Source organism: Volvox carteri, assembly GCF_000143455.1.
Source record: "Volvox carteri f. nagariensis unplaced genomic scaffold VOLCAscaffold_15, whole genome shotgun sequence".
NCBI classification, from domain to species: domain Eukaryota; kingdom Viridiplantae; phylum Chlorophyta; class Chlorophyceae; order Chlamydomonadales; family Volvocaceae; genus Volvox; species Volvox carteri.
Genome location: NW_003307558.1, coordinates 1,341,067 through 1,353,500, shown reverse-complemented (window position 1 = coordinate 1,353,500; position 12,434 = coordinate 1,341,067). Strand labels below are relative to the sequence as shown.

At 59.0% G+C, this 12,434-nt stretch overlaps 2 protein-coding genes across 2 annotated transcripts; one reads left to right on the top strand and one right to left on the bottom strand.

The window, feature by feature from the left end:
• Positions 1-16: 16 nt before the first annotated feature.
• VOLCADRAFT_80784 (uncharacterized protein) lies at positions 17-1,017 on the bottom strand. Its single transcript, XM_002949610.1, has 2 exons — positions 757-1,017; positions 17-627 (listed from the first exon to the last, which is right to left on the bottom strand). The coding sequence occupies exons 1-2, from the start codon at positions 907-909 to the stop codon at positions 532-534; spliced, it is 249 nt and encodes an 82-aa protein (XP_002949656.1). The 5' UTR covers positions 910-1,017; the 3' UTR covers positions 17-531.
• Positions 1,018-5,358: 4,341 nt separating this feature from the next.
• Positions 5,359-11,846, top strand: pus5 (pseudouridine synthase; the record flags this gene model as incomplete). Its single annotated transcript, XM_002949722.1, has 10 exons — positions 5,359-5,793; positions 6,297-6,377; positions 6,587-6,814; positions 7,328-7,432; positions 8,151-8,270; positions 8,595-8,860; positions 9,172-9,345; positions 9,488-9,947; positions 10,335-10,479; positions 11,366-11,846. The coding sequence occupies 10 exons, from the start codon at positions 5,359-5,361 to the stop codon at positions 11,488-11,490; spliced, it is 2,139 nt and encodes a 712-aa protein (XP_002949768.1). The 3' UTR covers positions 11,491-11,846.
• Between the last annotated feature and the right edge of the window lie 588 nt (positions 11,847-12,434).

Sequence of the window (12,434 nt, the reverse complement as noted above, 5' to 3'; positions counted from 1 at the left end):
TACGGACGAGCGACGAGAAGTCAGGGCCTTTCTGCCGAGAATCCTTACAAGTTATAAGTTACAAGTATAAGCCTGCTTATATGACCATTGTTTGGACAGATCAGCATGTACACAAGTTACCTCCCAGGCTAGAATAAATAGCATGCATTGTCTATACGCAGGAGTCGCATCAAAGGCGTCCATTAAACGGTATATGGTCTTCATATACATAGGCAACGTAACGCGTTCATAATGCCACATAAGCTGGCAATCGTCCCCCCGCATGGTTTTGGAGGTTACCTGTCCAGGCATACGCATGAAGGCATCCAAGGATGGTAATCAACAATCACACCATGATGAAAAAATTCTATCACAGCAGCATCTTCAAACAAGCAGCGGCAAAATTGCTATTCGCCAATGCAAGCGTTAATTATAATAGTTGCCAGAGGCAACACATCACGATGCTCTTAGCAGTAACAAAGAGCAACGAAGCATAGAAATCCTCCTCCGCAACTGCTCCGCAAGTTCCACGACAAATAAGGTCTTCTTTGTTCACTTGTTGGCCTCCTCGCAGGAATCAAGCCAATCATGATAAACATCAACAGCATCCGTTAAAGGCGTGCAGCGGCTCTCATACTTCTGGCTACACTGCAAAAGCAATTACCGCGGGGCGCCAAAGTTAAGTCCTTCCCGCCTTCGCACTTCAAAATGTGGATAAGTGAGAATACAGCCATCATGCAAGATAAGCATCAGCAGCAAGCAGTTGTAAAGCCTTACTTGAGAGCACTTGGCGGTCGCCCTGCCCATATCCCGATCAAAGTTAACAGATACAGACTTGCTACTGTTGCAAAATGGACACGAAAACAACGTGTCTAGCTTGGCTCTTGGCTTCTTGGGTGGCGGTTTGGAGCCGCCTTTCCTTTTGCCCATTACGCGAAAATTGGTATTACTGTTTTAAAATATAATGATCGCTATACACGTTGGAAATTTTAGACCTAGCTACCTGCGATACCAAGCTAAAGTTTGCAAAAGCCCTCGAGGAGTAGTTCGTTGACGTCCAGAATACATATGTATATGTATAGGATATCTGGTATGCAAGGGAAACCTCTAGGCCTTGTTGGCAGGAATTTTAAGTTATGGATCCCGTGAACGCGCGGATTCAACAGAGCTGTACAGGCATGCAGACCAAGGCATCGTACGACACTGCGTCCTAAAAACGTTACACAAAAGACTTCAGCATTTCTCGCACGGACACAGCCTTCTCCTTCCTAACGTGCTGGGCTGATGCCCAGATGCGATAATGCCAAGTCAGCGAGGCTTTACTTTCACACCGCCCATGGGCTCGTGCCCATCGGCGTTACGGACTACACATGTGGCCGTTACACAACCTCATTTGGCATATAACCTAAACAGGCGCTCGTTCCACAGAGGCAGGGTCGCAGGCCCTTTCCTTGGTCGCTGCTGGCTGCAACCATCCCCTGGTCCCCAGCACCCGAAAGCGCGTGGCCACCGCTTCCATCTCCCCTCGGCGTCCCGTAGGCAAATGTGAGCTCTTCACCAGCGGCCACATCGCGCGACGCGAACAGTGCTACAGTGGGCAACAAGCTGCCTCTCCGCCGGACCACCATCAGCATCAGACAGCCCCCGTCGCAACTGCAGATCGGGGAAATCCAGCGGACACGTGTGGTTCAATTCACAGGCAGGGCCGGCTCAGGTGGGCGGTAGGTGCGCAATCCACAAGCTATAGTTGACACATGGTAAGCAGCCCATCTCAGGCCAGGGCAAACGTCACGTCGCGGCTTACAACAGCAGTGGATTGCCGTTTCAAACATCTCCACGCACAACACGCACATCAACCGTTGTAACGGACCGTCCCAGAACCGCAGGTGCAGAAGCCGTCCAAGAAGCCGTCAGCGAAGCTTGCAGCGGAAATGTGTGTGCTAAGTCAGAAATGGTCTATCCTCCCTGCGCCATCAGAATACCTCCCAAGCCGGCTAGTGGAAGTCCACCAACCCATTCTGCGCAGCAGACCACCTTATCACCTGTGATTGAAGAACCGCGCCACGTTGCCCACCGAAGTCGCATCTATGTTGAGACGAAGAGCCAGACCGCTGGGCAGGATCTCCCGCAGCACCTGCGTAGAAAGATCGGGAGGCGGTGGGTTGATTGCTGGCAGGTGTCAAAGCACCCAACGAACTAACAGAACACACATGCACCCCGTGCCACACCGCACCGCGTTTCGACGGTGAAGCGCTAAGCCTTCCGCACGGCACGGCACGGCAAATGCTGGCATGACCCTGAACCCAGCCGACCCAATTCATGTTGGACAGCTTCCCAGCCATTGCTTGGCGGGCCTTATCGACTTCACCTGATCCGCAGTGCCGCTGTGGCGGACTCACGGTCACGGACACAGATCACGCCGACCCAAATCAAGCCAACCCAAATCGCCCAAAACACCGATTACGTTAACTCAGATCACGCGCGTGACAGGAACTTTGGACAGGAACTTTGTCGAGCAACACTGCCAAGGGGACTCCTGCCCCAAAAGCGCGCCTCCCACAAGCCAGGACAGCTGCTCCCCAACAAGCTGCTCTCAAGCTCACCAGCAGTCCGTGGCCTCGTCCAGCGGCGTCGTAACGTCTGAGCCTAGCATGCGCTTCTGCCGTCGTCACGTACTCGCCGCCGTACACACACACGAAGCGGCCGGCGGGGATGGGCTCCAACGACACCACTCCCCAGCCCTGGGCATGAGTGCCATCATGCCGTGAACCGAGAGTGCATAGGCCCACCAGGCAGGCAGGTCCCCAACACTGCCAACACTGCCCACAGTCACAGTCACGAAGTCAACCCCCAAAGACAATTGCCAGAGGACTCCAGAGGACAGTAATCATAGGGTTCGCATTTCTGGCAAGTGGCGCTGCTCTGTAGCAGCAGGACTGGCGTCAGGTGACCGCGGAAGCGAGGGGCACCAAAACAGAACTGTACGAGAGCAAGCGCTTGATGCGCACCCCAAAGGGAATGGAACAGTGCCCCAGGTCCCACGTAAAGCCCCTCCAAAGCATTGAATAGCTCTGCCTGCTGGACTGAACAACATGGCCTTTTCACCATTGCACAGTACTCTCGTAGTACCGTTCGTCCTCAAAAGATGTGAAGTAAATCCTGTGAGTCTGGGTCCTTCACTCTTTGCCATCCCTGTACATAAATTCCCCCCTTGCGCTGCCAAAACGCATGCAAATGAACCCCTCTCATCGAACCTCTCGAACATGTCAACTGATACCCACATATCCTCCTCCTCCTTTCCCGTGAGAGCAACCCCCGGCCCACCTTGCCATCCATCCACCGTACTGCCAGCCGTACAGCTAGTCCCTTCTGAGTCAGACGTGCGGGACACGAATTCCCCCAGCTGGACCGCGCTTTACCCGCCGCCGCCGCCCCGGCTGCAGCATGATCCATCTCCGGCTCCGATTCCCGTCCCTTCCATGTCCCTCCATCACCACCGCGTTCCCGGCCCCGGCTCCTCGGCCCAAAATCGCCATTGAGATCAGGACTGTGCGCCAGCTGGGTGTTGCGGCACGCGCAGGCTGGGCCGCATTCCAGGATGTATGCAAGGGCGGTAGTACCGCTACTGCCGGATGCACCCTGCAGACAAGCTGCAATCAAATCCTCTGTGCGAGTGGCAAAGACGGATGGCGGAGGCAAGAGGAAAATGAGGCTACGAGCAAGCAGCACTGGCTGACTGGCTCTCTTAGTCGGGACAACAAGGATACGACGGGGATGAAGGAGAGCGGGCTGCAGCGAGGAGGGAGTTCGCGAACTCCAAGATCTGGCAGCGGCAGGAACAGCAGAGCGCAAATAGGGGGTTCGGAGTGCCGACCGATGCGTGCGGCGCGCGGTCTGCAGGCTACAGCCTTGGGGCCCAGCAGCGGCTTTGAGGCCCCGCTGTGATCCGCAGCCCCCTTGCAGCAGCATACGCACAACATTAAAAGCCAGCACGCCACCGGGTACGTACCGTGCGTGGGTCAAGCAGCAGCCCACCGACCCGTGGGTCATAAGCTTGCTGTCCCCCGGGCACCACAACACCGCAGGCGCACACCCGACCCCCATCAGGTGGGGCAGCATGACCGCCGCAGCCCGTGAAGGTGGTACTGTTGCCGCCATCGTCTCCGAGGCCGACTCCGCTGCTGCTGTCAAAAGTATTGCCGTCCCCGCTAAACTGGCTGCTGCCATCGCCGCCGCCGCCTCTTCCTCGACTACCGTTCCGTCCGCCTTTAGCTTCCACATGCAGGTAAGCATGCGATGGAGCCGGATGGGGTCCCTGGAGTGCTTCCTTGAAAGGATGCGCTACGAAGTCAGGATGGGCAACTCTGTCCAGGCTGCGACTTCCTACGGCTGGCACGCTCCCTGCAGCTTCACCATCCTGCCGCAAGTTGTCCATGCTTGCTGCTTGGCGGCTACGGGGTCCACAGTGGACGTTTGCCGTGAGGCCATTGATGTCGGCGCTGGCACAGGGAAAGCTGTCGCCTCGGACGCAACAGACGCAGTCAGGGCCGCAGCCGTTGTCTCCCAGCAGGCCGCCGCCGCCAGGTGGCAGGTCGAGAGCCGTGTAGGTGAAATCCAGAGGCACCGGAGGATGCGAGCTGTCCGGAGGGGGAAAAGGGCAGGCCCAGCCATAGCAATCAGCGAAAGCCCCTCGGGAGCCGTGGATGTGTATGGAGATGGGGAGGAATGTTGGTGTATTGATGCAGTGATCGTTAGTGGCCGGGAATCGTACGTGGTTGCATTGCACCTGAATGAGGGCAGCGACAGCACCGTGACGAGATGTTGCGGCTCCGTGCCTAGGGATAGGTCTCGGCTCAGGGCCGCCAGATGCAGTCGCAGCGCAGCCGCAAAAGCGGAGCATGACACTCCAAGCCGCCCTAAGTCGCGGTTAAGCGGAAGCTGCTGCAACAATACATCGAAAAGCAGTTCCGGGACAGATTCTGAGCGTTGCGATGAGCCAATCATGAGTTGGTTAACCAGCTAAAAGCTCTGACCGTCTATACAGCATTACTTTGCACAATCTTGAATGTCGGGTGTGATGCTGTACAAGCGGTTATGCCGTTGAAACTGGATTCATTTTGGCGAAATGAGCAGTTTTGTGACTTTCTGGCTTATGCAATGACACTAATCCATACCCACATGTGGCGCCCATATTTTTGAGCGCCTGGACTGATGCGCCTCCGCTGCAAGCTTGATTGTAGGCTCATCCACTGGAACGTTGTACAGTCCGCACCATCTGCCAAATTCCTGGAACGCTGTAAACTCCTTTCTCTTCATCGCTCACTTAGATCTTTTGTCGTGACCGTTTCTGCTGCTGTGCCGGCCGCTGCCTCACAAACCATGGCAGACGTGCCCACCTCTCAAGGTCTTGAGATGGGGGACCAGGCAACGAGGCCACTACCTGCGGAGCCGATAGACCTGGAGCTACCCCCTATGTCTGCGTCGGTGGCCGTCCTGGCGCCTGCGGCCGGAGTTTCGATGGCTTCCGCCCACGACAATGCGGAAAGCGGCGGCGTCGTTAGCTGCCCGCCAGGGGAGCACCAACAGGAGCAAGAAGGCCGGGGGCCCACTCAATCCTCCCCAGGGACGATTCTGAGAGAGGGGAAGCAACGGCAGCACCACCAGCAAGAACAACGACAACAACAGCGGCAACACCATCAAGACCCGCAGCAGCAAGGTTTTCTGCCATCTGAGCTGCCTCCAGACACCACCATCGAGGACGCGTCAACGGCACCGCGACCTGGTGACTACGTGTTCGTCGACGGCCTTCGACTGGTACGACGGAGGGAAGGAGAAGGGTGCAGGGGTTGCTGGTATGCGGCCGGCCGGGGGTATGCGGCGGCGGCCTCATAGCTAAAGAAAACCGCCGGACCGGCCGATGTCGGCTGTGGCGGCACATGCCATCGGAGGGCCGGGCACCTTGCGGGTGGGGCTGAACGGGTGGGGGCTGGATGCAATGTGTCCTTGGATCCTGGGGTGGCGGCGGTGGCGGCGGAGAAAGGGGAGACGACGGGAGATGGCGGGGCAGCAGTTTAGACCGTCTGCCGTGCCCGTGGGGGGGAGCTGCTAGGCAGGTGATATCCGGGGTGACGGCGGCGCTGCCTGTATCCGGGTGCTGCCTGGTGCGGGAGCGCAGAGGGGGAATGGCACCACCGATGAGACCGTTCCACCCTCGACCAGCCTTGATGCCGGGACCCGCGAGCACGCCCGTACTCAGCCCCTTGGCGCCTCCTGGGGCCCCTCCGACGGTCGTGCGGCGGCCCGTACCTGACTCGCAGGTTAAGCCGTACTATTTTGACTTCAAGTGTTTCGTCAAGAAGCGGCAGGACGGCAAGCCACTGATGCAGCTCATGGCGGAGGTGAGGTCCGGTCCGGTCCGGTGCTGTGCGATCCAGGGGCGGGGCGGGGCGGGGAGGGTGCGCTCCAGGATTCGCGATTGGGAAAAAGATATGTCATAGCAGTTATAACAGGCGGGGCCTGGAGGGGCCCCAGGGGTTGGGGACGGCGATGTGGCCTGGCCCTGACGTCCCTTGTATCGGTTCCTCCCCCCTCCCTCCTCCCCGTGTAGGAGTTCCCCATGTTGTCCCCCGAGTATTACCGTGAGGCTGTGGCCTCGGGTCGACTGCGCATGGAGCCATCCTCGTGCTGCCCGGGACGGGGCGGGGCGGAGGGAGGGAAGGGAAAGGGGAGGGGCGGAGGTGGGATCTGGACGCCTGAGCGGCCGCTGCGTGCGGGTATGTGCATCCGGCACTTCATCCACCGCCACGAGCCCCCCGTGCTGGCGGGGGAGGTGCAGGTACGCGAGAGCATGTGGGGTAGGGGGGGACCGGGGGACTCGTGTGGGCTCCCTGTCTGTTCGCGGGTATGAGTGTGTGCGTATGTATGTGATGCCAGAGGGGTCCATCTGCAGCCGCTTTTGCTCCCGGCTAAATCCATTCCTGTCTTCGTTTTTGGTCGGTACGTTTCAAGAGTGTGCATTGATGTGGGCAGATGGTTGTCACCAGGTGGTTACAGGTGGTTACAGGTGCCGCCATTTGGAGGACGGCAAAATTCGCTCTTGTAGGTAGCGATGCCGCCCCTTTGTGGACCCAATGGGGGTGTGAGACAGCATTCAGGCAATAACGCATACGTGCACATACACACACAGCCAACTGTACATGTCTGGTCATAATGCATAGTACGCACACGCGCGTCCTTCCTCTCTCTCTACCCAACTCCCTCTCCCGCTGCTCGCCGCCTTGCTGCTGCTGCTCCTCCTCACCTCCTCCTCACCCTCCTCCTCCAACCTGTACGGCAATCACCCGCTAAGATCCTTGGGATTACGGATGACTTCGTGGCGGTCAACAAGCCCGCCTGTTTGCCCGTGCACACAGTGGGGCAATACCGCAAGAACACCGTGATGGGAGTGATGCAGGTGGGCCGGGCCCGCCAAAGGAATGAGGGGGGGCTGGTTGTTTTAGAGGTCTTCGGGGCCACAGCTGACGAAGGAAATGCAGGTGGATGGTGGTGCATGAATAACTTTACCGAAGCGAGCTTCGTACGCCAGTGACGTGTTAGGAAAAAATTTCCATTGAATCTGTGGACAAGTAGATGGTGAGGAGAGGAGAGTGACGTTGTCGAGAGCCCAGAGCAGAAATAAGCGGAGGCGGTGTAGAGCGAAGGGCGAAGGGCGACTAGGTGGTGGTGGGCGGCTAGCATTGACTACACACACAAGGAGGACATCTCCCAACCAGAAAGTCCCAACCGGATGGAACCTAAAATCCTGTTTACCTATCTTTCCTAAGAAAGCGAACAAAGCGGAGCAGGGTCGTGCTACCATAACGCATGCGACGCGATGACGACAATATATGCGACATACATATACGACATGTATATGTGGAGGAGGAGGAGGAATAAGGCGAATGTATGTGTGTGGAGGAGGAGGAAGGAGGAGGAAGTGAAGCACTGGGAGCGGGCGATAGGGGGAATGTTGTTGCCGTTATGACCGTTATGCGCAACCTCAATGCCCCTCGCGCCCCCCGGCTTACTGCCTACCGCCCTTACGTGCTCGTCCCCGCTCCCCCGCTGCGGCCGCGTTACCTGTCCACACCTCGAGCCGCGTTCGCTCCAACGCCACCCCTTCGCCCGCTCAGGCCATGTATCCCCGGCTGTGGCCCCTCTACCCGACCTACCGGCTGGACAAGCCCGTCAGCGGGGTGCTGCTGCTGGCCAGGAGTAGCGCAGTGGCGGCCCGGATGAGGGTGCTGCTGGAGGTGAGAGTGTGTGTGTGAAGGGGGGGAGGTGGACGGGAGGGCTGTTGCAGGAGGGAGGCGCAGGAGGCGGTTGCGTGGAAGGGGGGGAGAAATGTGGGAGAGGTGTACTGGGAGGTGCCAAGTTAGGTTGGGAGCCCCCCACTTCACCTGCACCGGCCCCGCCGGACTACTAGATGCGGTCCTACCAAAAGCAGCTAAGTCCTTTATATCTCTTGCCTGCGCCTGACAACAATAAAACGCTACGCTATACGAACACTACACAGCGTCACCCCACATCCCACATCCCACATCCCACATCCCACATCCCACACCGCCGTATTGTAGGAGCGGGGCTGCTCCAAGGCCTATGTGGCCCGAGTGCAGGGGGTGTTTCCGGACACTGACGCGGCGGGGGGCCCCTTGGTGGTGGATGTGCCTCTGGGCTGGGAGGCCAAGACCAACCACGCCACGCCGGTACCCCGGGAGGCTGTGGAGGCGGCCGCGGCGGGGGGGCCTCTGCCGCCTGGGCTGAACCCCGAGCTGGCGGCCAGTGCCAAACCCGCGGAGACGCACTTCCGGAGGCTGAGTGTGGCCCCGGATGGGTTGACAAGGTGCGGCGGGATGAAGTGAAGTGCTGTGTGATTGTGTTATGATGCCAGAGAGGAAGGAGGAAAACTGAGCGGCCGATAACTGGGTGCTGCTTGGGCTTGTAACCAAGACAGTTGTCAACGAACTGGACGAGCATGGCAATGCGAGCATGTGCCTAATGGACCGGGACATGGTTGTGAGCGCGTGTGATGCTCATCGTTCCCCCCGCCCGGCGCTTTAGGGCCCTTGGAACGCCTCCCCACCTCCGACTCTACCCCCCTCTCCTCACCCCCGCCAATTACACACATATACATACATGCGCACACACACGCAGTGTGGTCGAGGCGGTTCCCAAGACTGGTCGCACACACCAAATCCGAGTACACTTGCAGCATCTGGGACACCCCATCGCCAACGACACGCAGTACGGCGGATTGTACGGGCTGCCGCTGTTCTTCCGGCGGGGCATGGGCGGTCCGGCGCGCCCGCACGTCAACGGGCAGCGCAGGTATGTAGCGACAGATTTCGGCTTCATGGGTGTTCATCCCCTCCAGGGGCGGTTTCAGGTGGGCCAACAAAGAGATGCATAGAGAGTGGGGGCGGGGAAGTGGTCTCCATTTGAAGCCCCATCTGGGCCATTGTTGTTGCAGGCGGCTGGCGGAGGCAGGCACGGAGGGGGAAGCCGCTGCCCTGGTCGCCGCCGCAGAGGGCTGCGAGGTAGTTACAGCCCCGGGCTCAAGGTCGAATGACAGTCCTGTTGCAGCGGGCGTTGCCGGGTGCGGTGAGCAGCTGGTCCCCGCTAGCTCAGCCTCCAGTCCGAAAAACCATGCAAGCAAGTGTGCAGGGACAGGGACGATGTCGGCGTCGGCGTTGGCACCCGTGCCACATAAGCGGCAAAGACGGTGCGATGACGGGCAGCGCAGCAGCGGCGGAAGCGATGGCGGAGGCAGCTGTATGACAGGAAGTTGCTCAGCGGCCGCGGCCGCGGAGGCGGAGGCGGAGGCGGAGGGGGAGGCGGACGCGATGGCGGCAGGGCCCAACGGCAGGGCGGAGCTGGTGGCGGCCTCTTCAGAGCGCTACGTGCAGCTGTACACCCTGCCGCAATTTCAGGTGGGTGCGGAAAGGGCGAGCTAAGGTGGGAAGGGTCACACTGCCTGCGATGTGGTGGGCCCGGGTCGCAGCAGCGCAACCTCCTACTTTCTCCTCGTGTCCTCCCAACACCTAAACCACAGCACCACCATGATCACCTCTTGACCAGCCTAGTTCGTTTGCGACCTCAAGGCTGCGGTACCTAGCAGGGCCCCGTGCCACCGGCCATCACTGAGGCGGCCATAATAGCTGTCAGGATTTTCCGGGGCCACAGGGGTCCCCGCGTTGCTAGCCTTCCCGGCAAAAACCTGAAACCCTGAGGTGCACATCATGACCTAACCCCTGGCCCTTGCCCACTCAACCCTGTGCTACCACCACCACCACCACCATCACCACGACCACCTCCAGGTCCCCGGGGGCTCCGCTGACCCGCTTTGCCCGCACTGCCCTTGCCTGGTGCCCGAGGGCTACCCCATCGACCTGGAGCCCCTCTACCTGCACGCAGCAAGGTATGCCGGCCCCAGCAGCACCAACGGTTGCGAGGCGGCGCGGGGTGGGGTTGGAGGAGAGGGCAGGGAGGGTTGGAGCTTTGAGGCGCCTCTGCCCGAATGGGCTCAGCCAGGTTTTGTGGCAGTGCCGGCTGGAGGCGGGTGACGGTTAGCGGGAGGACACGGAGTTATGGGGTCTTGAAGCCCGACAGAAGCAGCAGCTGCAGCCGCGACATTAGATGTGGTGGTGGACGCGGCAACAACGGGGGTTCGACGGCTGCGGTGCTGTATGCGGCGGCTGTAGGTTTTAGGGCCAACGTGCGTGTGGGAGGGCTTACAGCCATATGCTGGCTACGCTTCCGACGGGTAGCAGTCTTGAGGAATTTTGTAACACAGGTGCCTTCATGGGTTTCACTCTTGGCCCCGCGCCTCAGGCGCCGCTTCAGGCGCTCCGGGGCAGGGCACACTTGCGCGCCGGGTGTTCTGCTGCTTGCTGAGCGGGTCTAGAGGGACTGTATGCCTAGTGCTAAGCTCTCGTTCCGTGAAGCAAGGTTGTGACGGCTGAGTGATACAGCAGCATGGGAATCGGCGGACGCGGGGCAACAAATGCGGGGTCCTTCGTGTCAGTGCGGCTGTGGCTGGAAACCAGCAGCTCATGATAACATGGCGGCGTCAAGTGACTGGGCTTCTGGAATCCTTGTAAGTCACCTCCCTCGGAAGCCTCCACACCTAAATTCTCAAAGAACCTAAAGTACCTGCCGCCGTAGCTCAGATGCAGCGATGCGAGACCGAACAGTAGCAAGCAGCAGACCCAGCCAATTTTCGCACGCGGGGCCCCCACCCGCACACCCGACCAAGCATATGGAAAAAGGTACTCGTCGGAATAACGTACCGTACTATACATTCCCCAGCACAATAATGCAGAGTGTAAAAGCTTCTGCACGTCTGCAGCCCGGGCAGCTGGATCAAAGGTCCAGGATCACCGCACACCTGTGCGCCTGGCCGATGGCCTGCACACGTTCCGCGTGCCTAAAGGGACAACGCGCCTGGGCATCATGAACCCCTGGGGCAACTGAAAGATGGAACGTAAGTTGACCTTTGTATTGGCAGCGCTTCAACGAGCCTTACTACGTTTGTGGCCCAGTCCTTGTCCGCCAGACTTGACGGCACTGCAAACCACCGTTGTCCGCCCACTCAGTGCTCAGGTAATCAGCACTCCACCGCGGCTGCCTGCAGGCTTTCAGCTTCGGCCCGCAACCTCTACGTCCCAACAAAATATATGCTTCTACTATGTACAGGAATGAATCAACGCAAGGGGCTGCTTCCAAGCGAACCCGTCCGCGCACACCCACATCACGCCTTTAATCGCATGAGCTCCGTCGGCCCATCGCCTCGAGCATCCTACACGCACTGTCGCCCTCCGCCTTCGCGCTGATGTACGTTTGTTGTCCAACAACACCTTCCAAAGACATCTAACGGAGTCATTCCGATCTCTCCCATTACCAGCCCTCGTCCACCATCCACTCCCACCGCAGAGCTTTGGGTCATGTCTGGGTCGGCGGCTCCCTTTTGAGTCGCATCGCCAACACCAGCAACACTAAGACTACACTAGGATGATCCTCCTGGCAATAAATCATCCTGATTAAGGACGGCGGAATGGGATGCGAGGAGAAGGCCACATCCTGTAGACAGCCAGGGGCCCTCTGCCTCATTCCGGCCGGGCGTTATCACAAGGCATGCATGTAGTGCCTGGCACGTGCCGCGCAACTGTGTACATTCGAGCCTTTAAGGCGGTTACATACCAGCGACCCTGCCTGCGGGATGGTTCCGCAGATACGCCAAAAGTTATCACCATGAAGCCGCAAAACACGCCTCCACATCACCACGCAAAAGCAGCACCAGCTTGCTTCGCGCCAAGGGTCTGGCTCTCGCCGTCAGCAGAGCGCATCGGCCCCTGATATTCTTTGCGGCTATTATGTATCGCATCTTTATAAGTCTTGCCCATCCCTGGAGGACGCTC